Raw genomic sequence first — 25,999 nt, 5'->3', positions numbered from 1 at the left:
TGCATCTTTTGAGTGCATTGTAACATTTTTTGTCTTTAGGTAGTCTTTGATCTTAGTTTACAACCTGAGTGATGGGGATTATAGTTGTTTCCAATGTTTAAATCACATAAAGCCATTAGGCTGCACTTCATAAGGTAAAGCACATGTCTTTGTGTTGTCAAGCTTTTTCATAGGATCACATAATAAAATTTGAATTTCTCCTTGAAAACTATTTTCATGAGTGTTTATGTCTGTCACTTTTAAGATGGCACTTAGTGAATGCTGTAGCATCATTGGATATTACAGAATTCCTGGAATGAAGCGGTGTCTACTGCTCATAGGTAGTTCACAGCACAATTTTGGGATGAACCCTACTATATTTATGAGATACCATACTGTAGCCTCATGTAATACTGAGATATTCTTTTAAAGAAATATAGAAGTTGTTTCTGTTATGTCTCATTTAAAGGTTCTGAGATGGCATTGTGTATTTTAACATTTACTTTTTTCCCTTTAAAGGTATCATCTGCCATTCAGGGTCTCTTCCCATCATGCTGTGAGCCCAAACTCAGTGGTGTTGCCATTTTCTTCTGAATTCTGGGCCTCTAAACCGGTGTCAGATATGCTTAAAATGGCTTGGAATTTGTCTTGGTTCAATGGAACTGATAACTTACTAAAACTCACTAATTATGAGAAAGAAACAGAAGAGTAAGCTTCATAATATTGAACGTGCCTTTCAATCCCCCAAATGTACTAGAACTGGAAAAAACATTTGTATTCCTTGGTTAAATAGCATTTTCTTTTATGAGTTGTTCTTATGCTATACTACGATTCATACTTTAAAGCAGTCCAGTAGCCTGTAGATATCCTTTATTCAGTATTTCAAAACTGAAAATTATCTGGATGGCTGATATAATGACAATTTTGCTTTCTGATGGTTCAGTGTACACAAACTTTGTGTCATGCATGAAATGATTGAAAAGATTGTAAAAAAAATGCCTTCAGGCTATGTTTATAATGTATATATGAAGCATAAACACATGTCGGTTTAGACTTGGCTCCATCTTCAAGACATCTCATTATGTGCATATATGAAGATATTCCAAAATCCAAATAATCCAAGATCCAAAACATTTCTGGTCCCAAGCATTTTGTATAAGGGATACTCAATCTGTAATAGTTAAAAATTTAAAATATGCAAAAATCATAGATAACACCATCTTTTTAATTTCATCCCAAAGTTTCAAAACCAACACAAAACAAATTGATAGTGTTTTATGTAATAAAAGAAGAAAGAGAAAACATTAATGGCTTCATTTGGTTCTTCCTTTTTAAAAAAAATGCATACTTAATCTTTTTATTTTCTCTTTCATTTCAGATTTTTAGCCACATTAAAGCTCTCTTCTGAGGATCTTACTACATTGAAGATAACACACACAGCCAGTGGACTGCAAGATTGTCTCAATTCCATCATTCAAGCAGTGTCCCACAGGGAAGTTAGGGACGCTGTCACAACAATGAATTTTTATATTCTGAATGACAGACTGGCATTAATGTGCAGCAGGGGCCCTTGTGGGGCCACTTTGAAGTGCTTGGCTTGGCAAACAGCGTTAAGCAGGTCAGTATGTAAGTGCAAGGTGCATAACTGGCTGCAAAGCCATCTGTCACAGTAGATTTGGCTTTGAAATATTCAAAGCTACATAGTCTCTTTGGAGTCTTCTTAAACATTTGCCACTGGAATAAATATCTTTGAAAGTAGGAAACCTATCTGTGCCTTGCAGCAAGAAGGGGTTTCAAATTCAAAGGATGATGGATTACAGAACAAGATGCTATAAAACACATGGGGCTGGATCTTGTTCACATTTCTCTGCCCATAAAATATATTATATGAATTTTTGTTAAATATAAGATTTAATTCCTTACTCTATTTAACTTATTTAATTACTTTAGTCTCTACTCCAACCTAATCAAAGCCCCAGAAGGTCAAACTGTTGTTCATTCTCCACTGATATCTTTTGATGTCCTTTTGCCCCTAATCTTTTAAGGTTCGCAGGTTCAAATGGCCAGCTTAATCTTTTAAGCTGGCCATCCTTTTTCTGGCCGATCTGGTCCAAGTATTTCCTTGGGTTTTGGCAAACCTCTGCATGAGAGGTGTACAAAAGCCCCAGTCATTAGCAACCCTGCTCAAGTCTTGCAAACTCAGGTCCAAGGATTCCTTGACTGAATCAATTAATCTATAATGTGGTCTTCCTCTTTTTCTAATGCCTTCTCCTTTCTCAGTATTATTTCTTTTCCAGTCAGGCATGTTATGTCATGATAACAAGAAATGTAATTTTTTTGTCAAAGATTTCTTCAGGTGCTTCCAGCTTCTTCTGATGATGAAAAACTCCTTGTTGATGTCCTATATTTTCTCAACAAGCTACTTAAAGGACAAAAAAGTTCATCAGAGGTGGCATACCTAAAATGGATCCTGGATGTAGTCCTAACACATGTAAGGCCCTGTTTAGCTATTTTTTTTCAAAATCAGTAGGGACTCTTAACAATGGTGAGAAGGTGTCTATATCCCTTCTTTCCCACTATGAATCATGAAAGAAACATCATTGGTAGCCCAATGTTCCTATCTTTTTCTCTTGTCTTGACCATAGAACTGGACTTCTGAAAATACTTGCTTTGAATAATTGATCTACCTAATTTCATTCTCCAATTATCATTGAATCTCAATCCTTGACTGATGGGACAAACTTGTTTATTGTTACTGTGTGCCGCCATATAGTTTCCAACTTATGGTGATCCTGTTATGGAGTTTCTTAGTAAGCTTAGTTCAGAGGAGGTTCACCTGAACTAAGGAGGGGATGAATATGACTTTTTCAAGGTCATCCATGGAATTTCATAGCTGAGCAGGGATTTGATTCCTGGTTTTTACAGTCAGTCCAGTGCTCAAATTACTACATCATGTTGGTTCTTATAGACAAATCTCTAGTGGAAACATAGGCAACTGCAGGAGGTCTGAGGGCACCATTTATCTCTTGAGGAGCTTCTGGAGACCACATGTAACATCAAAAATATGGAGGGGAGGGAAGCCAAGGAAATGGACAGAAGTCAAATTCCAGTTTTGAAAATTGTATATATTTAAAAGATGAATTGTGGCCTGTGGTGGTTTCTGCAGAGTCAATGTAGTCTTTTTGACTCAGAAGAAATGTAAGTCGAGGGAAATCTAGAAGGCCATTTGGGGGCTGTATCAAGCTCAGTTCTGCCTTTTGCCTAGACATGCTGTTATGTGATCCGTCAAGAGTATTTTAATGTTATTAGCTTAGTTTCTACTCTAAAACAAAACAATGGTCAGTGGAGAAGAAAAGCTGTGAAAGGCAGGAAAACCTCTTTAGAACTTCCCATTTAGCAGGCTAGATCCAGAATTATGGGGAAAAAATATTGACCCTAATGATAGGGGTTCAAAGAGATTCCTTTTAGAATTCAATTTCTAATGGATCATAGAATCATAGAATAGTAGAGTTGGAAGAGACCTCATAGGCCATCTAGTCCAACCCCCCGCTAAGAAGCAGGAAATCGCATTCAAAGCAAGGCTATGTGCAGGCTATGTCCTTGGGAAGCTATTTGTACTCTGATCTTTAGGATCTGCTTTGCTACAGGATTAACACTATAAACCGAGATATGGAATCCAGAGAAGAATAGAGAACGATCTTGTAAAAGCAGTAATACAAGGCTCATGATTACGAAAGAGAGTATTCCAGAAAGTATTCTAACAGTAAATGTGCAGGACAGGAAATGGTTCAGCCTTCCATAACAACAAAATACTGAATTTTTGACTTGAGAAATGTGAGCTTAAACTGTGGGCTGTCTACACTAAGTGAAGATGCACAGGACTGTTGCAGTGAGCGAGTGATAAAAACGTGTGCTTATTTCATACAAAAAAGAAAAAAAAACCTTCAAAGAGCCAATGTGTTACTGGTGAGAAGTCACTCAGTAAATCTGCCCTATCCCTAAATAGGTTGCATTTTTTTGCCCTTTGAGGCAGGATTCTCTGTGTGATACATGGCAACCTGAATATCATGACTTGTAGGCAGGAGTAATGACATGCCAGTTTTTGTATGTTTCATTGATTGTTTTTTTGTCCAGAATACAAAGTCTTTACTGGATCTAGTGGTGCAGCCAGAATCTCAGGCACAAGAGGAAACAGATGACCTAAAGATTCCTGTCAGACAACAACTGCAGAAAGAATTGATTACTTTCTTTAATACACTTCTGGTCAGCCTCGTGTCTGTTACTCACAGGTATAGTGTAAAAATTGTTCATATCAAATATCTATATAATCCAGATTTGATTCTTAAAATGTTCCTGAGAGCCAGCAGGTGGCATAAAGGAATGCAACTTGGGTGTGGTGTGGTTTCCGGGCTGTATGGCTGTGTTCTAGCAATATTTTCTTCTGATGTTTTGTCTGCATCTATGTCTGGCAGAGAGTCTCAGAAGATGCCAGCCACAGATGCAGGTGAAACGTCATGAGAAAATGCTGCTATAACATGGCCATGCAGCCCGGAAACCACACAACACCCCAGTGATTCTGGACATGAAAGCCTTCAACAATATAAGGAGTGCAACTAGTAACAATTTGTTGCATTCCAGTCCTTTAGTCACCTGGTTATTTAAGAAGGCCTTTAGTTGGGAAACTGTCTTTCGTCTGAGAGCATGATAGTGTTATTCCCTTTTATCTTCTTGAGCTTCATTTTAAAGACTGATTGTACCAGAATTTGAGTTCCTTAAATTGGGTTTTGTTGTAGTGGTGATTCAGTGTCTTGTTTTTTGTATTTTCCTTGCAAACTACATTGGGTTTCTTTCAGAAGAGATTATGTTTTCAAAGTAAATTAAAAATTAAATTTAATATGTAGTGTATAGAAAAAGAGTGGGAAATGTGTTGATTCATGACATTGCTGCCAATTCCTATTAGCCCCAGTCACAGATCACTGTTATTAAGTCGTTTTCCTCTTAAAATACTTCTTAGAAATTTTAGCAATGTTCTTTCTTCTACAAGAAAATTCTCAACAGCCACACATTGTTTGATGCTTATCCCTAATTCAGGATTTATCTTGCTCAAAATTTGCATATGGTTGTTAGGAAAATGTGTAGGAAAATGCTCTTTTCTATGCAAGTCAACCACAGACGTACATAAAAGTTCCCAATTATAGCATTTTCTGCATGCAAACTAGCTTTTTTGTTTTCAAAAAATATTCTTACTCAGAAATATTATCTGTACAGAAAAAATAGTGTACAGTAACTGAGGACATTGTGCACAAAGCTCAATAGAAAACATAATTTTTCTCTACAGAAACAGCTTTTTCTTCCCCCAAAATAATATTTTTACTGTTTTATAGATTTACTTTGCATGCTCTATTCTTATTAACTGCTTATTGGACTATTTTGATTATTACACATGTTTATTCATTTGATTGTTATATATATATTGTTTACATATACTGTATTTTTGATTGTTATACATATTTAAACATTCCTTTGCAAACTGCACTTGGGAGAATTTATTTTGAGTGCTGTATGTGTTTGTCATCAGAATAATATTTTTTCTGATATTTTTATTGTTTAAACAGAGGAGTTTCAGGATACCATGGAATACTGTGTAAAAACTGTTTTTCCAGAGTTTTTAGACTGGTGATTCTGTGCTTAGAGCTGTATTGAAAAGAAAGAATTCAGATAACTTGAGCTTAAGAAAATGTTTTTGGTTTAAACACATGCTTTCTGGATCACAACAAAGTTGTATTCTTAGTTAAATTAATGATTCATTAGCTGTCTGAACAGAAATCTCATGAATAATAGATTTAAATAATGACGGTTGATATCTATTAAACTAGTTAATGTATAATGCTAGCATAATTAATCTTCTATTTGCTACAGAAAAGCCATGGAACTTACTGGCTATTTCCGAACTGAACTAGCACTGAAACTTCTGCAGTATTTACGAGTAACAGATGCTCCTCACTTTTATGGTTTGCCTTCTTTGGAAAGAACATTAAGAGGAATGGTCCATGTCACTGCTCTCCCAGGCTGGAGTTCATACTCTGTTACAACGGAGCCATTCATCATTTGCAAAAAATATTTAGCAGGGCTCCTTGAGGTAAGTGAGTTCAAAATACTGTTTTTAATGTAATTGGGAAGCAAACACTTTGGGTAGGGCCTACGAATCTGATGGCCTTCTGTATGTTGTATTCTGATGTGAAACAAGATCTGTACTCTCTAGCTGCATGATTTTCTACCAGGATTGCCGGACTTTGTCAGAAGTAGCAGTGGTTGAGGACAGTGTGTGTCAGTTGTAGAAATGCCAAAGGAGAGCAGGCATTTTTCATCCCCTTTCTCAGTTAGTTATCTGTAATTATCACAGAGAAAATGGTTGTAGTTACTTCAGATCATGTTTCTCTTCTACAGGGTTGTAAACTATTAAGTCTTTTTTTTTACACTACAAATCACAGTGTTGATATGATCAATGAATTATTACATATTATATTCATTGATTGTGTGTTGATTACACTCTGCATTATATAAAATCACCTACAATATTTCTTAAATTGTAGGACCGTCGATTGTAAGATACACCCTAATTTTAGTACTAACAATAACAACAATATTACACGATATGCTTGCAATACTAAGATGCACCCCATTTTTAGAGAGATCTATATAGGGAAAAAATTGCCTTGAATTTGAAAAAATACAGTATTATTGCATGTGATGAAATAAAACAGAGAAAGCAACCAGATTTTATAAAAAAAAACAGTACCCTTCTGTTCTATTCCTGAAGTTTCAAGGCAAGAGGTGATACCTCTACAAAAGGTGGAAACTGACTATTTCTGAACAAATCATATATGCAGGAGCCAACATAGTGTAGTGTTTTGAGTGCTGGACTATAGCTCTGGAAACCAGCATGCAACCATAGAAACTCACTGGGTAGCCATGGGCGAGTCACATTCTCTCATTGTCAGGCAAAGGCAAAATCCCTATTCTGAACAATTTTTCCAAGAAGTCTCTGTGATAGGTTCTCCTTCGGATAGTTGTAAATAAGAATGACCTGAAGTTGTAAGTAAGAATGACAACAAATATACATGTAAAGCTCCATCATAAGTGGTATTATGGTTTATTTTGCTAAAGCATTGTATATTGCTTCCTGACAGCTATATATGTGCTGAGGTTTGATGAAGGTGGAAGATGAGGTGCTACTAATATGAAGAAACAGGGAAGATCACATAATGTGTAGCAATAAACTGCATGAGAAATAATGAAGACTGATAAAATATTGACTTAAAAGCCTGTCTGAAAACTTGATGGGAAAATGTACATGTAGTGAAGTTGAGAATGTGTTATTTTTGCCAGAGTCAGCAGCTCACACCTATGTCACGGTATTGCTTGAAGTAAAGCTATCATGCCATTCTTCTGCTGTTGCTTTTTCCACCCTCATTCCAGGTCATCTCATCTTTTTATGTTGAATGGGGAGGAAATGCCATGTCTTTCATGGGGAAAGGTGTCACAAAAAGTGCCATCCTTTGTTTGCTTCACTTGTCCCATGAAATGATGGCTCAGGCCCCAAATGCGGTAAGAGAACTAAAAAAGGACTAATTTCGGTTATTTCTGAATGATTCTAATTCAGTATCACATTTTTGCACTATTTTCCTCTTTTTGCATTTCTGCTGAGATCCTTTCTAAACTGTGGGACAAACCCTGGGCAATATTATGACAAAAAAGACCATCAATGTTTATTTAGTTAGCAAAGAGCAAGTACATCCGTAGAACAAAATTTGAGCATAGTTTATGGACTTGAATGTCCTGTAGCAGCCAACTAAGTCTGAAGGGATGCAGAGACAGAAGATTACTAGTATTTTAACATAATGTCTCTAGTTCAGGGTTTTTTTCCCTGATATATGTAAGGATATTGATTTCCATTGGGTCTAACTTGCTGGCAATTCTCGCCTTCTTCTTTTAAACTAAGGATATTGAACAGTTTGCTTCTTACTGTGTAAGGTTTATTATTCTTTACTCACCTTATGACTACACCATGATGGAAATTAAACACCATGTGACATGCAAGCATATTGTGTAGTCCTTTATCTGTCTGGCAGTCTACTTCTAAGTCCTTTGGGAAATAAAACTAGATAAAAATTAAGTCTTGGAAAGAACAACATGGTGGTTCTTCCCCCACTGGGAGAGTTATTTCCATGTACTACAATACCATAATACAAGGAAACAAATGTTAAGAGTAACTGAAAATGAGGAGAAGAATTAGAAACATGGCTCTCTGATTCAAAGATGACAGTATCTTCATTCCTTAAAAAAGTTTCCAGCAACTTCTGTAGACGACTTCTGAAGTGTGCCCTTCTTGGAAAAACCAAAATTCAGAGATATTGTACTTGTCTTCAAACAGGCGTTGGCATCCCTATTATAGAGAAGGTGTACATAAAACATCTGAATGAGGCCTTTGAGATGGTGCAGACTTTTTAGTTAGTTTGTTTTATTTTCTGTACTTTGCTGTCATGAAAAGATACATCCATACTAATCAAATCAGCAAAGATTTCCAGCTGAAGTAGTATTGTGGCATTCATATGACTTTCTTTTTCTTTTTTTAGGATTGGGTATCTCTCTGGTTTTTGCCCTATGAAACCGGTGAAGAGCAGTCCCTTTCTCGTCAAGGCTTGGCTTGGCTAATTCCATTGTGGGTAGATAGAGACCCAGAGGTCAGTAAAATCTTATTTTTTGGAAGTTTTTATTCATACTTTTAACTCTAAAATGTTCGATGTTGTAGAATCAACACCTGGAATCCTGATAGTAGCAGCTAGTGGTGAGAGAAGGAAGAGGCCATGACCATGATTTTGAAACTGTTGATATGTTGGAGAAATAGGCTTCTGCAGTTTTTGCTTGCATCTGCTTCATTACCCTGAGAAAAGTGCCCCCTGCTAGAGTAATGCACCATAGGATGACAGTTGACATCCCCAGGCTTAAACATTTTTGTTTGTAATACTCTCCTCTGGTGAGTATGATGAGCCACTCTTGCCCAGATCCAGGTTTAAGAGAGCTGATGACTTTTTAGTCACTGGATGACTGGTGAGTACCTTTGCAATGCAGAAAGCAACACAGGTTTCCTGATGCCCTCTTGAACTCTTAAGTTTGGAGCTGAAGGGCATAATCAGTGCACTGCTCTTGATTTTTTTTTAACATGGAGCTGTAGCATTAAATGAGTCATATGATAGACATGTCCTAGTGATATTTGAAATTTGCACTTGGAGGTTTATTGTTAAATTGATTTTTCTTGTTCAAGGATCTGGGCACTTTTTATACATAAGATATGACAAACTAATAGAAAAAAACAGAATTCTTAAAACATACAACCAGGGGTTCGGTTTACAGAGATTCCACCACCTATAATTTAAAAATATTCCAATTTTTCTCCCAAAAGGCCAGCCTTTATCTTGCCATTTTTATATACAGGCCACATTTTACTGTGCCATTGTATTTAATGAACATTCATGGATTTTTGTAACCATGGGTATCTTGGAATCAAAGCCCAGTGGATACCAAGGAGCTACTGTATGTGCAAGGTTGACTTGTGTCTTTAGAGTTTTTGAAAAGTTTTGACCCTGACACCCTTCAGTATAGAGAACATTTTTATCTGGTGTGTTTCTCACTGCCTTTCTCAACCAACATTTTACCTATGATACAAAGATTGTTAAAGTAGCCCTGCTTTACCTCAAGTCCAGCAATTTGTATGACTCTTCAGATGTGTGAAATCATTTTGTTAGCTCCAGTATGGAAACATACAGTAAGAAGGTGACACCAAGATATTTCAAATCCAGGTATATGCTCTTTTGTCCCTGGGCTGGTTTCTAAATCCGCCAGAGGGAAATAAATGAGAAAGTACATTGTTGAATAAATGCACCATGTCCACCAGCTGTGGTTTAGCATCTGTGGATATTCATTAAAATGGTATGCAAATGTGTTAATTACACTCAGCTAGTCATTAAATTGTGTGAATTTGCAGAAGCTCTCAGCCTCATGATGGATTTTATGTGGCCCTTGATACTAAACAAATTACTCTGAGTCAGAGTAAAACAACAATAGATAACATAAGCTTAAAAACTTGCGGTTTTAAAAATGTTTGGATAACTTGAACATGGGAGAAAAGGGAAATGGTAACAGGAGGAAAATAGTCATTATTACACATACGCATACACATACTGTATGTGTATATGTATGTATGTATGTATGTATTCCTGGAAAGAGAAAAAGTAGTGAGGTAGAAAGGAAAATAATATCTGTTCCAACACCTCTTTGCTTACTTAGAAGCCAAGATGAAGTCAAGACACTACTTGTCACTTTTATCATTTCTTTCCCCTCTCAGTGCAAGAATTAATGTGAGAAACATAATAAAATCCCCTTCCACCTTTTCTGCCATCGCACATTTACCTATTTCTGGAAAGGGATTTTTTTCAATTTTTCTGTAACACAAGCCATCTCTCTCCAGTAGATGTTACTATCATTGTTTATCTTAATGGCTCCTTATTCAATTTCTCTCAAACCATGGCAATTTCCCACATATAGAAAAGTACCATTGTGCCTGAAGATAAGAAAAACATTGTTGTTGTTTTTGTTATACAATTACTTCTAGGCATCTACAGTACCCTCATCCCGAAATCTCAAGGGAAATACATAATAATTTTGTTTTATGCTGTTGTGCTTTTCAGAATTCATCTGAGGGTGCAGTGGAATAGGAAGGTTGTGATCCCAGTTGATGTACAATTGATGTTATTTAATAAAAGTTTAAACAATTTGATGCTGTACTAGATTGAATATCTTTAAACATCAGACATAATGATTTTAGCAAAGTTCTTAATGTTTGCAGTGTCAATTTTCCTTTCTGGAGCAAGGACCAGTATGTATAAACTGTTTGCATAAGCTAGTTCCTCAGACTGGGAAACACTTACCATATTTCTCCAATTGTAAGATGCCATAGGCTGTAAGACACACTTTAACTACCAACAATAACAATAAAATGGATAAGATACACCTGTGATTAAATTTTTAGAGATGTTTATATAGGAAAAAAGGTGTCTTAAAACTGAAGAAATACAGTATTTGTTATTTTTAATAGTAGTCTTGGAGAAAATAATGCTAAATTAATAGAATAGAGACCAGACAAAATGTTTTAATGCTTGGTTTATTTATATTTAGAGTAGAATAATACATTTGTGTTCATTTTAGGTGTACAAAGCAGTAGAGCAGTGGTTCCTAACCTCCAGGAGTTTTGGACTTCAGCTCATAGAATTCCTGACAGTTGGTCAAACTGGCTGAGGCTTCTGGGAGTTGAAGTCCCAACACCCGGAGGACCAAAGGTGGGGAACCACTGGTCCAGAGTATAGGTGGAAATCATTATTTATTATTTATTTATTTAATACATTTATATCCCGCCCTTCTCACCCCGAAGGGGACTCAGAGTGGCTTACATATTAAATTTACATACATTATATTATTAGCATAGCACAATGCTGGCAATAAATTACTATATTGTACTATATATAATAATAATATAATAATATATATAATAATATATAATAATATAATCATGTGACATTCAGAATGCTACTATCAGCCCTATCTAGAATGGCTGATGGCGAGGAATGCTAGGAGCTGCAGTTCAATAGCCTCTAAAGAAAAATATATTACCTACCCTTCATTTAGGACCATGTTTATTTTTTGCATTCAGTCTTCTAGATAATACATTCTTTAAAATATTCCACAACTGGCCTGAGGCAAAACATGTGAAATCTGTAATATTGGCTTTAATAACTAATTTGTAATTGTTCAAAGCAATTATAAATAAGAAAAATCATAAAGAGTGCTACATGAAGAGAAGTTGGAGTTGATGGTGAAAATTTAATTGATTCTCATTAATATTAGGTAAAGTTCACATCGCTTGCAGTAGGATCCGCGCTTACATCAGTTGAAGCGGGTTGCTACGCTTTAGCTGAAAGCTGCCAGAACATATCAGGAGGCTTGTGGGGAACAGTGATTAATATCCTTCTGGACAAGTCTGAATGCAGCATGGTCAGAAGAGAGGTTTGTATACTCTGTTTTTTGTAAAAATGTAGTCTTGTGATCCTCACGCACTCCAAAGGCTAATATGCAGTCAGTCTTGGGTTGTATTTGATGGTTACATGAGTGGAATGCCTCTTACACAATCATCCTCTCTCTTCTATCACGTGCAGACACAACATCCATGAAGAGCCCCTCCAGAGAGTTAGGGATGTTTCTGAACAGTTTGGGCTTTGACATGACTGCAGCCAATGGGGGGAATTGTCTGAAATAGGACAGATAAATTTTGAGCATAACTTGTCCTTTGTTATTTATTCACTGAAAGAAAGTAATAGCTATTTCCCTACTAAGAGCACACCTACACTGGCACTAACATAGAAGGAAGTGTTTTCAGTGTGTGGATGACTACATTTGAACCCCTGAATGGTGATTACACAAACTGCAGAGTCTGGCCTCAAACTGGTTCTAGGATCTACAGTATCTTTGAATGTAGGTTTCCCCCCAACTCCTTCTGCTGTAATGTATATGTGCAGACCAATGGAGTGTTTCAGGCGAATGCACAGGAGTTCGCATTCTGCAGAGCTGCTTTCACTATGCAGTGGTTCTCAACCTGGGGTCTCTGGATGTGTTTGGCCTACAGCTTTACCAGCTGTTAGGATTTCTGGGAGTTGAAGGCCAAAAACATCTGGTCACCACAGGTTGAGAACCACTGCATTTGAGCATGCTGATGTTCATTAAGGGCATTATTTTGGACTATTCATTGACTTTGCTTATGTCAATTTAAAGATCTTAAAACATACTGCAGTTCACTTTCACAGCTTGAGATGTATAACTCAAGGGTGGACAACTGTGGCCTTTTAGGATGATGTCTCCCGCCAACTGTAAAACATGCTGGAAGTTGCAAATCAACAAAATCTGAACTGTCACTGTTGCCCAGCCTACTTCAAGACAGGAATTTTTTTTAGTGAAGCATTTGTTAAGTACCGTATTCTTAAACTGTAAGTAAAGCATTAGAAGGAAGACTAGGTACCGTAGTATAACTCCCATATTCTGCTGCCATCAAATATGTGCACATAGTCTATCTTGAAGTGTTTAGCTGAATTTGATATGCTGGGGTTTTACTGGCTCTTATAAATCCAAACTAAACCTTCACTGATGATCCAAACAAATGTTTCTTGAAGAGGAATATAGAATGAAGACAACTCAAGATGATTTTAATAATTAAGAAAATCTATTATTTCTGCATTTTATTGACAAACAAGGTAAGATGTGATAAAAAGAGAAGTAATAATCTGAGGACAGTTTTCAACGTTTGCTGAAGTATTAACAGATAAAAAGATTGGGACTAAAATTAAATTTAATGTATGCACCTATATCTTAACTACATAATGGACATTTTAGGCAGTAATATGATTGTCCCATATATTAATTGTATTTCTTAAATGAGGACCCCCCCCCCCCGGTCTCAATTTACAGTGCCATCTAACATGGTATTATAAGTTGAGACAGGGAAACAAAACAGCCTACTGAATAATAGTTCCAAGACTCTTAAAATGAAAAATATGGCAGTGAATTGAATAACACTGTGTATATTTGAAGCTACTTGGTTTAGGTTATATAACTGCAGCCAGATGGCACTGTTGATGTTTATTTTTTCTTTGTAGGCTGCATTTATTCTTCAGAATCTTTTGGTGATCCCGTTGTCCACTGAAGAGGTTAAAGACCCCATTTGGCAGGTGACTGGTTGACTTGACTTATTGCCATGTTTCCTCAGTATGATTATACCCAATATTTCATAGCCTTGTTAGAGTGGAAAAACGACACCAGCTGTTGAATTTAAACGTGTGGGAAAATGTGGATTTTCTACATTCATAAAGTCAAGATGTAGTAAAAATATTCTCTCCTCCTCCAGTATTATTGATCCTTAAACAATGAAGATTGTCAAAATCTCATAATTTTAAGTCTACTTTAGAGTCGATTGTGAGATGTCATGTAAAATAACTCAGGACATCATTCACTCGGAGCCTTCCATTATAGTAGCTTTCAAAGACATGTCTGTGTTTGTCTGTTTCAATATAAAACAATATAAGGGAATCCTGTGGCACAAGCTTTTGTGGGCTCTTTCTTTGCATATGACCTGTGGTTCACAAAAGCTTATGTTAGAAATTTCTTAGTTTCAAAGATGTTACAGGATTCTTTTTTGACTTTTTAAACTCGACATTCATGACTTTATATATTTCAGTACAAGGAAAAGATCTTCCTCATTCACATTAAGAACTTCAGTACTTAACTTTGCTTGTATGCTGCAGAATTTATATGCTCCGGCTTATTACAATATGTGTGTAACATTTTTCAATCATAATGGTTTTCAGTGTGGCTCACCATAATAAAATCTGGTTTGTGAGTTGATAGCTATACTTTATACAGTATATTTAATTTAATTTATGTGCCACTTTTCTCTTGGAGCAAGACCCAAGGTGGCTTTCAAAAGCAAAAAACATTTACAATCAAATTGAAGAACAATTAAAATCATGCCAAAAACATTTTAAAATTAAAATGTACAAAGGATTAAAGAAAGAAATAAAGACATCCTCTAATAAAATAGAAGATCCCCCACCTCTTATACATTAAAAGCTTGCAATGAAAAATGTCTTCACTTGCCAGCAAAAGGCAAGCAAGGATGGGATCAAGCTAGTCTTCTATGCAAGGGAGTACCAGTGAGTGGGAGCAGACACTGAAAAGGCTCTGTCTCTTGACCTCACCAAGTGATCCTGAACAAAGAGAAAATTTTACCTTGAAGATCTCAAAGTCCTCAGAGATTGATGAGAGATATAAAGTCCTTCAGATAGTCTGGAGCTAATCAATATAGGGCTTTAGCCTTATATTCGTGTCGTCTCATTTTCATATTTGTGTCCCTCTAACGAAAATGGGCCACCTATGCAACATGCATTTTCATATGGCTTACAACAAAACTGAAAATTTTTGGACCATTGGCTGCAGTAGGAGGGCTTCTGAGGCTCACCTCCCCCCACTCGGTTTTTGGGCTAGAGGTGCCAGAATAACTTCTGTTCTTGATATTAATGTAAATATTACCATCAAGACCCATCGATCCATATCGGATGAAATTGGGAGGAACTGCCCTCCCAGACTCAGCTTAGGATGCCAAAATAACTGCTGTTCTTGATATTAATGTAAATATTACCATCAATACCCATCAATACACATCGAATGGAATTGGGAGGCACTCCTCTTTCAGACTTGGCTTAGTGTGCCAGAGTAACTGCTGTTCTTGATATTAATGTAAATATTACCATCAATACCAATCGGTACACATCAAATGGAATTGGGAGGCACTCCTCTTTCAGACTTGGCTTAGGGTGCCAGAGTAATTATCTTTATTTATATTAATATTATTAACACCCATTGGTACATACACGTCAGCTGTATTGGGAAAGCAGCCCTCTGTCAGTACGAAAAGAAAATGAAAGCAAGCACGATAGCTGCAGCTTTCATTTTCGTGTCATTTCCTTGTTTCTTACGAAAATGTCGCCATTCATTTTGTGTAAATGAAAGGTTGAAACAAAACGACAGCACAAAGGAAACGAAGGAAATTTTTTCGCACACATCTCTATAAGTTATCATTTTCGGATTAATATAGAAACAAAGAAACAATACAGACTAGTATAGAAATTTAGTAAGCTCTCTGTTTTGAGTCTTATCAGTTTTTAAACTGTAGCTTAATGCTTTCTAATATGACTGCTCAACACTTTGAAAACGTTTAGTGAATGCTTAACAATTATTTTTCCTTTTAAATGTTCACTGTCGTAATAATTTTAATGGATGAAGTGAGAAGAAACAAATTCTTCCCATTTTAGCAGAGTAATTGATGATGGGCAAAACCAGAAAAGTTCTCTAGTAATTCTCATTGCATGTATGGCTTTTCTTTTCTTTCTTTTTTTTCACTTTTGTAGTGTGAAATGTAAATTCGTCCTTATTTGAATTGAAGACATTTTACATGCAGAATCCCATCTTTTGTTCACGAGTAAGAATTAAAATGGACACTAATCGGTTTAAATGTGTCTTGATCTAATTAAACAATTGGGCCAGAGTCTAGATCTAATTTTATGATTGGGTTGAAGCATAGGGATGAACATGTAAGGACCATTTTCCTTAGGTTGTTGTTGCCCATTTTCAGTTTCGTTTAGTAGTTCTATAACTGCATGAGCTCCATCTAGAATTCCTATTCATTTTGATGAAGTAGAGGTATTATTGAAACTTAAAGCCAGCCTAGCTCTAAAAATCTCTCACATATCCCAAGGGGATAATATTGAACTGACAGAGGATTTTCTCAGATGGAGGTCTGATTGCATGAACTATTAGCCTGAATTCTGGTAAGCTGTCTCATATTGACAATAGTTGTACCTTTGTCAGTGAACAGAGGAGATTTCTTTTGCAAGGTGCGTTTGTATATTACACCATGTGCACACGCGAAGAAACATTCAACATTCTGCTTCTAGTGCTATAGCTCTTTAAATATTAAATAGGTATTAAATAGCCTGTATTGCACAGAAAAAAGAGCATATCATGATTTGGATCCCAAGATAATAGAAAAAAATTGAACAATTTCACAGAAGATGCCTCTAGCCAAATTTTGAGCAATTCTCCCCTCCTTCCAGATTTAACTATCTCCTTCTCACATTGTTGAGATTCCTGATGCCTTGGAGGTTTTGTATGTTCTGAATAGGCTTTTAAAAAGATGGCAAGAACGATATAACTCCTTTTGTACACTTTTGTTTATTTAGCGCATTTTAAAATCACCCAGTAATTGTACTTCTCTGAATTGTTATGCAGTCACTTACACTCGTAATCAAGGTTATGAATACCATGAAGTACAGGATTAAAGAAATAGCCACATTAGTCTGTTGAAGCGTGGAAAAGAAGAAGGGAATAAGAAAAATGGGATCTTGCAATACTCATGCTATCTGTCCAACTGAGAAAGTAGATTGCTACCCATAAAGCTCATGCTAAAATATACATCTGCTAGCCTTAAAGGTGCTGCTAGAGTCCTTTGCCCACGTCTTGTCTTCATTTTTACATACAAACAGGAGTCTCCTTTCTTCAGTCTTTCATGGTGAAAGAACATGCAATCAGGGGCGCATCTGAATTATAGAATTAATCCAATTTGACACCACTTTAACGGCCATGGCTTAATGCTATGAAATCCTGTTAATTGTAGCTTTACAAGGTCTTTAACTTTCTCTTCCAGAGTGCTGTTGCCTCACCATCCTTTCTGGAACATTTTGGAGAAAGAGATTTATTTATACCCTTTATACTATTCTTTTAGAGCAGTCATTGAACCAGCACATGCAACTACAAATCATCAGATCACAAGGTGTTTTGTGTTTTCAAGGCTAAAGAAGTCGCTGCATGATCAAACCTGTAACATGCAACTGACTCAGTGATTTTTAGCACTCCCCTGTGGCTGTGAAGTGCTAGACATAAAAATAGTAAATTGGCATCACCAGAGCCAAATATCCAAACTTTGATTCAATGTCATCCTGCCTAACATCTGCAATATTCCCAGAATAGGCAGTTGTCTCGCTTGATTCCATCAGTGCACACTGCTCACATCTTCCGCACATGGATTGCTATTCTGTCAAATAGAACTAGCAAAACTACTGCCTGGACTTGAATTAATTCTCTTACTAGATGTGCCTTCCTTCAAACCACCATTGTGTAATTTATTAATAATGTTAGTGGCAAAATTAGAACAAAACAAATCAGATGGATGTGAAGAATCATATGTGACCTTTCCCCCCTTTGTTTCAAAGTGCTAAAAAACCCAGTACATGTCAACTGAGGTCATACATATCTTTGCTCATCTATTGTGCCCGAAACTATCTTTGTTGTACTTAGGACAAGCAAACAATTCACACACCCCTCCAAAAAAACAAACAAACAAACAAACAAGAAGGACAAGTACTTTTGGCTCAATAAGCAAGTGACTAGCAGAATTCTTCAAACCCCTTTCTTTCTCTGAGTTAACATTTTTGCTTTAAGAGAGAAATATTGATCATGCATCCACAGCAAGACATTAGCTACCTTACATTCCAGCCTTCAGTAAAAGATGGGATAGAAATAAACAGTAAAAGCTAAAAATGCTTTTTAAAATAAGCTAAGATTTTCAGGCATAACTGGGGGACCAGATATTGGGTTTTCCAGATGTTGGGCTGCTACATCCCTCCTAGCATCCTCACAATACAAACCTTTGCTGGGTTGAGAGCCTGTTCTATGAAGAGAGATTTTTGACCAGTCTTTTTCCTCTCCTCTTAGGGTCCTTGTGTGCATGATGAAGAATCTGGTGTGTCTCTTACTGGAAAACCTGCCCTCCTGGCTCTACTATATCACTGCCATTTCTATGAGCATTTGAATGAAATGGTGAAAGAGTGCTATCTAGGTCGGTTTACATTTGATCTTCATTGTTCCTTGGGACACAGCCAGGCAACAGAGAAGAATAGTCTAAATGGTAAATGACAGTTTAATGAATTAATGTAGCTTGGATATCGCTTGCTTTTCTACTTAGGATTACTGGTTTTAACTCTGGGAGACTTCTAAAGTATTGTCTTTTGTGTGTGTAAAATTAAAATAGCCTCTCACATAAAATAACACTTGATCAGGTGCCGTATCCAAGAAGCAATTATATTCATAGCTGGAGATGGGGGAAAAAGCATATTGGATAACTCCTTCCTTCTCTTTGTAAAAGATAATAATGGGGTGTAGGAGAAATGTGAAGCAAATTAATTAGAACTTCTAGAAGGATGAATCTAGTACAATGGGAAGAAGATGCTGAAAAAGGCAATATGTGGGCTCTTACAATTATGCAAGCATTTCATTTCTCTGTTGTAAGTGATTGTCTTAGTGATGCATTGCAAGGAATTTCAGATTGGGGTTTTGAAATGTTTTTTATAAATTGAAAGAATTGTCACTGTTCCAAAAAGAATGAGGCATGATTCATATGGATACTTCAAAGCAAACAATGCGAGAAAACTCCTTAAAGAGTTATCATGGGGAAAAGATATCTCAACCGAAGCTTCCTCTCCAATCCTTGTTACCAAAACAAGTCATTTTTTTCAAAATCCAATTATCACAGGGACAGAAAGTGCAGTGAAATCTTCTGAACAGGGGCACAGACATCAAAACAAACACCACAGAGATGTTAACCCTTCCCTATGCTATCCACACTTGAAAAATATATATTTTTGGCTGGGTTTACACTTTAAAAATGTACCTGTTCCAACTTACAAATAAATTCAGCTTAAGAACAAACCTACAGAACCTATCATGTTTGTAACTTAGAAATTGCTTATACTTCCCTTTAAATTTTAATTTTTAAAAAACTACGTTGGGCTCATAAATCATATTCAAATGGAAATAAAAAATGTCAGTCATCTGCCATTAATAAGTTCAGAAAGAATTTGCCTGAAGCCTGTGCAGGAATATAAGGATTAATACCACCTATTTTTCAGGGGGAGGTAGAACAAAACATGATGGGTGTGAGTTCATTTCAGGCACATGACCCACTCTGCAACCTGGGATCCTTTAAGTTGGAGATATAGACCCACCAAAGCACCCTTCATGGTGCTGCAACTCAGAAGGAAAAAGGAGAGCCAACAAAGTATATTCTGCCATTTCAGGCTGCAAACCAAGCATGCCAGTGTTAAATGAAAAACACTGAAGATACACTGTCACAATTCAATTTTTATGTAAATATAAGGAAAGACACCCATCTCTTTAGCATGCAGATTTGCAAAAAAGTATACAATATATATATATATATATATATATATATATATATATATATATATGAGAGCCCCGGTGGTGAAGTGTGTTAAAGCACTGAGCTGCTGAACTTGCAGACCGAAAGGTCACAGGTTCAAATCCCGGGAGCGGAGTGAGCGCCCCTGTTAGCTCCAGCTTCTGCCAACCTAGCAGTTTGAAAACATGTCAATGTGAGTAGATCAATAGGTACCGTTCCGGTGGGAAGGTAACGGCGTTCCATGCAATCATGCCAGCCACATGACCTTGGAGGTGTCTACGGACAACGCTGGCTCCTCGGCTTAGAAATGGAGATGAGCGCCAACCCCCAGAGTCCCCCAATCTCTTAAAAGGTGCAGCTTTGAGACATGGCTATCAAAGTAATCAGGCATTTCTTCCTCTCAGAAAGAAAGTTTTTTTTAAAAAAAAAATACTAAAACAAGGTAGAAAAATACAGAGACTGGAGCTCCAGTGGTGCTTCCAAAATGGAGGGACCCCGAGCAATGACAATACATTTGCTTTTATAGGGCTATGCCGCCGTTTTGGGGCATTGCTCATGCTCAGTCATTGTCAGGCTCATTGTCAGGCTCAGGAAATTTCACATCATGGACTATATCCTCTGTACCCTCCCTTTGTCCAGTTCAGTGGTTCTCAGTCTGTGGATCTCCAGATGTTTTGGCCTTTAACTCCCAGAAATCCTAACAGCTAGTAAACAGGCCGGGATTTTTGGGAGTTGTTGGCCAAAACACCTGGGGACAAACAGGTTGAGAACCACTGGTCTAGTTCTTAACAGTAGGAACTCTGCCCCAAACCCACCATGTACAAGGCTAGTGCTGATGCCAATGAGGCAGGGGGGGGGGTCCATTAAGCCTCTGGCTTATCAAGACTATCTGTGTCTAACAGGGTGGGTTACAGGGTGGTCTCAACATAATATTTTTTAGGCAAAAAGGGGGTTTGAGTGGGAAAAGTTTAAGAAGTCCTGGTTTAAAAGACTATCCTTCTATTTCCCTCCTCTCTCTTCAGATCTTGATGACTCTTTTTCTTTTTGGAAAATCCAATCTAGCCAGAGCCAATCTGCAAGTTCCCATTCAACATCTGACACTGTGGTGAGTTCAGAAATTGTGTGAGTTAGTGTTGTAATCTTAACTAAATTGTGCAAATAACTGGATTGCATTGGGTCTCTTCAGTCCTTTTCAGTCAATAATAGTAGTTTTGCCGGGTAAAAATATTATATGGCATATCTAGTTTGAGGAGTTCCTGTTGATAGGAGCTGTTTTCTACTCTTAAAAAGAAACTTATTCTAAAATGACTAAATTGTGATACTATACACCAATTTTGTACAAACTTCTCCCAAACTTGCTAGCTGGCAGGCTAGAAAGCTATTTTTTAACCTATATCAGCAACATGAAAAATACATTCCCATTTTTATCCATTTTTCTCAAACTTGCTCATCTAAAGGCAGTTCTTGTTCTTTAGTGAGAACAAGAACTCACTAGTGAGCAGGATTTATATGTCTATCAGAAAATGTCTATGTTCAACCTCTTCTTTATTCTGAAGTCATTACTGGGAAGGGTTTAGCTGATGTGAGGAGCTAACATGTTACTGTATATTTTTATAACCATCTTAAATTATTATTGATTTTACATGCCCAAGATCTTATTTTTCTTCAGCTCTAAAAACAGAAGCTGCTAGGCAGCATAACTGAGAAATGAAGAGCTTAATAGCATCCATGATTTTTCCTTTTGCTCTTAAATGTTTTCTACTTATAATTTCTAGAACTCTTCCTACCTTTAAGAAAAATTGTGTAAATTCTCAACAGTACAAACTGACAATGGATAAATCAAGAACTTCTTGATAATGTTAAGCTACTAGATTTTTGTATGAGTTGCAATGCAAATGCTGTGTTGGTGGGTTTGTGCTTTTCCCCTTCACTCTTTCTCACATCGTTAAAGCTTCTTGGATGTAATATATACATGCACACAAAGCATTGTGCAAATCTGATATTATATGTTTCTTGGGCATCAGCTCTTAGCACCATTTCCCCAAGACCCTTTTGATTGAGTTACATCACACAAAGGAGCTTTTTGTAGCCCAGTAAGCCACAGCCCACTCTTGCAGTAGTTTCCTGAGAAGAAAAGATACCCTTTGAGGTCAAATTAAGCAATACCTGCTGAAATTCAATTTTTCACAGAACTACTGAAGAGACAAGAGTGTTCACTTGCCAGACTTATCATCTGTCTCTGATTCTAACAGAGTTCTTTAGATGCAGATTTGGCCCCATTACTGCCCAGACCTTGGCTAGAAAAGGGGTTCTATAAAAATCCCTAAAAGATATCCTATTAAATAATGATAAATCTAAAACAAATAATGATAAATGTAATCTATGATAAATCTAAAACAAAAGATTTACCTTGGTCCAGCCAAGCCCAGGAATTGTAAAGAGCAAACTTGAGAACTCTTTATAGCTAAGGAATAAGACTAGTGAAGAACTTACGATCTTGTGGAGTTTTTCCTCTGAATAGTCTCCTTTATTCGTTATATTGACTGAGACTTAAAGTTCAACATTGTTTCAGCATACTAATTAACTAGTCTAGCTATGGAGTATGGAAGTTAAAGTACAGTAATGTCTGGTTTGTTGTAGGTCTTTCTCTGTTCTAGGAGCTGATACATATCATACTCTGTCTTGGTAGGACTATGAAGAATCAAATTCTATTTTGTTTGAATTTCATGTGCCTATAAGACCATGCTACAAAAGTATCAAAGTTGTGGTAATAGAGTCTTTCCATTACTGACACGCAGTTGTTGTCTTGTTAACTTGAAAAAGTAATACATTTGATTTCGGTTTTTAGTGTCCCAAATTGCCTACATAGACACACAAGAATCCTATTTTCCCGTTACTGAATCTTGAATGCCTTGGCTTCAGAAACTCCGATACAGAATTTACTATCTTCAGATAAGAGAAGTCTACTGGCTGCATATTTCTTTCTATGTACACATGATGTTCATTGGACACAGGTTAATAAAATTTTCCCTTAAAGATATTAATAGGGGAATCTTAATTACTGTGCATGGTTCTTTTTCTCAGATTTTTTCGTCTTCACCATCTTTGGGTTGTGTTAGGGAAGTACCAGCACCTACATCACCACCTCTTAATCGATTCATGGCTCAAGGTAAATATTGTTGATCATTATACATAAGCAAGATCTAGGTTGGCTGGCTCTTCTGTTTCACACTTCACCTAACAGTAGTCTTCATATGTTATTTCAAAGTTGATATCTCACTGTTCTGAGTGGGAGGAGGAAAAAAGAAATATGAACTCTGCCAAAAATCTGTCTGCAAATGTTTCTTGACTGCATCCATCAAAAGTTACATATTAGAGAACTATTTTGCATTCCATGCTCTGTCTTCAATGTCAAGACCCTATTTGAACTAGTTAGTCTCCATTGGCCTTGCTTCTGACCTAAACTACGTATTTTTATATTATTTGTTTCAATGGCGAAGAATTTGATATTGATCTCATGTATATGAAATCCAGTAGCTGATCAAATCCTCTTTACTTAAGTAAGGAATCTATCTTTGTATTTTGTGTATACTCACAACTTATCTCCAAGCAATTATATTACTCAAATGTTTGTTTTCTCTAATTTTTGTGTTTTAGGTCAGAGTGACGCAACCACAACTGCATTGAGTCCACATGATTCCTTGCAGTCTGTTATTAGTTCTCATCAGTCTGCAGTGGTTACACCCCATCTCCTGTCAGCTGTTTGTAGCTTGCTGAACAACCTGCTGATTGTCACTCCAAAAGATACTGGGATTGCTCTTCAGCAAGCACATACACTAACTGCTCTCAGTAGGTAAGAGATCAAAACTTCCTCGGATAAAAAAAGACAAAGAACAAGAGGAGGACAAATGTTACTCAAGGCTGTCTTACAAATATTGATCTGCAGTGAGAATTCAGAATGTTCAAAATGAACTTTTAAGATTAAGCTAGAAGAACCATGAATGCTTGCAAAGAGTAGAGCTTCCTGAAGTATCCATATTTGGCCCTCCACATTCACTGATTTGACAACCACAGATTCATGTATTAGAGGGTGTAACATTGCCTCATTGCAGCATTCTCTCTCTCTCTCTCTCTCTCTCTCTCTCTCCTCCTCCCCCCCCCCCCCCCCGGTTTTCTAGGGCAAAAGCAGTGTTTTGCTTGGATTCCTTATCCCGTAGAGTAGAGGTGTCAAACTCATTTTCATTGAGGGCCACATCAGCCTTATGGTTGCTTCAAATGGCTCTCAAATCTGTGGATACAGAGGGCAAGCTATAATTCTAAGGTCGTAGTTGGTGCTCTGTAAAACCCAATTTGGGTTCCCAGATGTTTTTGAAAAACAGCTTCAATCCTTTTTGATTATCTGCCATGCAGACTAGGGATAATGGGAATTGCAACCCAGCAGCATTTGTTGCTCTGAGGTTGGGGAAATTTTAAAGTCAGACACCATATCCACAGCCTTGTATCTAAATTCAAGCCCACTATCTTGACTAAACAGAAAACACTGCAGCCTTTCAGATGTTACAGTATGACAACTCCCTTCAACTCTAGTAATTATGTTTAATGATGAGGAATGCAGGAGTTGTAGTCCAGCCTCTGGAGGGGCCACACAAAATGACACGGAGGGCCGGATTAGGCCCTCAGGACTTGTGTTTGACACATGTGCCATAGATATTGTACTATAGACTGAGGTAAAATGCCACAAGCCTTGGCTCTTTTTGTATTCCTATCTCTATAGGCTAAGAAGTATGAGGTGTGTGCATTTAGTGGCCAGTTACTGTTGCCACCAATTTCTTCCCAAAGCCCAATATTGCCATTTGTACATTTACACAACAGCTTCAGTCTTTGAAAAGAAAAAACACAAAGAATCACTGCCAAAGCCAACCACTTCCTGAAAATTGATGCCACTGCATCAATGCTAGCACAACTTCAGGCTTCACGAGGAGGAAATACAAAGACTTGCCAACCCCCTCCTGAAGACCAAGACCTTGGGCTCAGCAATGGTGGTGGGGAAGCACCAAGAATAACTGTCCCCAAAGAGCAAGTGTACACATGGCAGCCTCAGGCTTCAGGCGGGGGCTGCTGGTGGCCATTGCCATTCTTTTTGTTCTCTTCCTGAAGCTTGAGGCTGTTGTGCACACATCAACACAGTGGCCTTGGTCTTCAGGAAGAAGTTGACTGTGTGTTTCTCCCTTCTGAGGGGCATAATGCAGGTTGTGAGTCCTTGGACCTGACTTTGTAATTCCAGAAGTTCGCCACAAGTTCACAGAAAGCTCCTCCAAACTGTAAAAATACAGTTTTTATCCTTAGTTGCATACCAGAACTCTTATAGCCTTCTAAAATCTTAATTTGTACTCCCTCTCTAAATGGTGATAGGAGGTGATGAAATATTTTGTGAGGGATTGCCAAGAAAAACAGAGGTGTTCGGGCTTACTGTGTTTGTGTGTATGTGTGTGTTATTCCTGAAGGGGAATTGACTCCTGGCTCCCATGTTGTGGCTAACTCCGGACCTTATGCTGGTAATGGGATGTTTTCTTTTTGTTTGTTTCTTTGTTGAGATAAAACTAATAAACAAAAATAGCTTTTCATTTATACTCTCTGGCTAGAATATTCTACCCTATTATTGACAGAATTGCACTAATGTAAGCAATGGTGGCAACAGGAAACTGAGCTACCTTGGGAAGAGTTCAACCAGGCAAAAATATGCATCTCAGCCACATTTTTAGTGTGCAACAGCTTTCGTTTGGAAGTTTTGAAATTTGCAAACCATCTAGCCTGCATGTTAATATTCAGTATTTAGATGTATGTCTACTTCCCTAAAACAACTTTATATATTTTGTATTAGTCTTGTAAATCCAGGATTGATAGAGAGATGTATCTTGGAAATGAAGGCACCTTTGCCTCAGCCATCTTTTGTGGAGTATGCAAAAATTCAGGTTAGTTTGGTGCATGTTTGCTCTCTATTCTATTCTGTTGCGTGTCAGATGGTTTAAGTAATGGAAAATGTTTGTCTTTTCAGGTTGATTGGATTATCTGTAACTCTACTGTTTCAGTTTATTTAAGATGTCTGTT

The 25,999-nt window shown here is 37.1% G+C and overlaps 1 protein-coding gene across 4 annotated transcripts in view; it reads left to right on the top strand.

Annotated features, from left to right (window-relative positions):
• The window catches only part of rttn (rotatin), a 90,883-nt gene that overhangs the window by 39,592 nt on the left and 25,292 nt on the right, over positions 1 to 25,999 (top strand). For 3 of the 4 annotated variants that reach the window (XM_062980577.1, XM_062980579.1, XM_062980580.1), the window contains exons 24-37: positions 499 to 687; positions 1,358 to 1,597; positions 2,326 to 2,470; positions 4,114 to 4,268; positions 5,899 to 6,118; positions 7,459 to 7,587; positions 8,616 to 8,723; positions 11,941 to 12,099; positions 13,740 to 13,811; positions 18,409 to 18,601; positions 20,914 to 20,996; positions 22,976 to 23,060; positions 23,549 to 23,744; positions 25,773 to 25,863. In XM_062980577.1, coding sequence (XP_062836647.1) covers positions 499 to 687; positions 1,358 to 1,597; positions 2,326 to 2,470; positions 4,114 to 4,268; positions 5,899 to 6,118; positions 7,459 to 7,587; positions 8,616 to 8,723; positions 11,941 to 12,099; positions 13,740 to 13,811; positions 18,409 to 18,601; positions 20,914 to 20,996; positions 22,976 to 23,060; positions 23,549 to 23,744; positions 25,773 to 25,863 — 2,065 coding nt within the window. The remainder of the gene's footprint in view (positions 1 to 498; positions 688 to 1,357; positions 1,598 to 2,325; positions 2,471 to 4,113; positions 4,269 to 5,898; positions 6,119 to 7,458; positions 7,588 to 8,615; positions 8,724 to 11,940; positions 12,100 to 13,739; positions 13,812 to 18,408; positions 18,602 to 20,913; positions 20,997 to 22,975; positions 23,061 to 23,548; positions 23,745 to 25,772; positions 25,864 to 25,999) is intronic. The other variant, XM_062980578.1, reaches the window with a different exon arrangement.

The sequence above is a fragment of the Anolis carolinensis genome, chromosome 4 (genome assembly GCF_035594765.1).
Source record: "Anolis carolinensis isolate JA03-04 chromosome 4, rAnoCar3.1.pri, whole genome shotgun sequence".
Taxonomy (NCBI): Eukaryota; Metazoa; Chordata; class Lepidosauria; order Squamata; family Dactyloidae; genus Anolis; species Anolis carolinensis.
The sequence above is the reverse complement of the archived record's forward strand: the minus strand, read 5'-3'. Positions and strand labels throughout refer to the sequence as shown.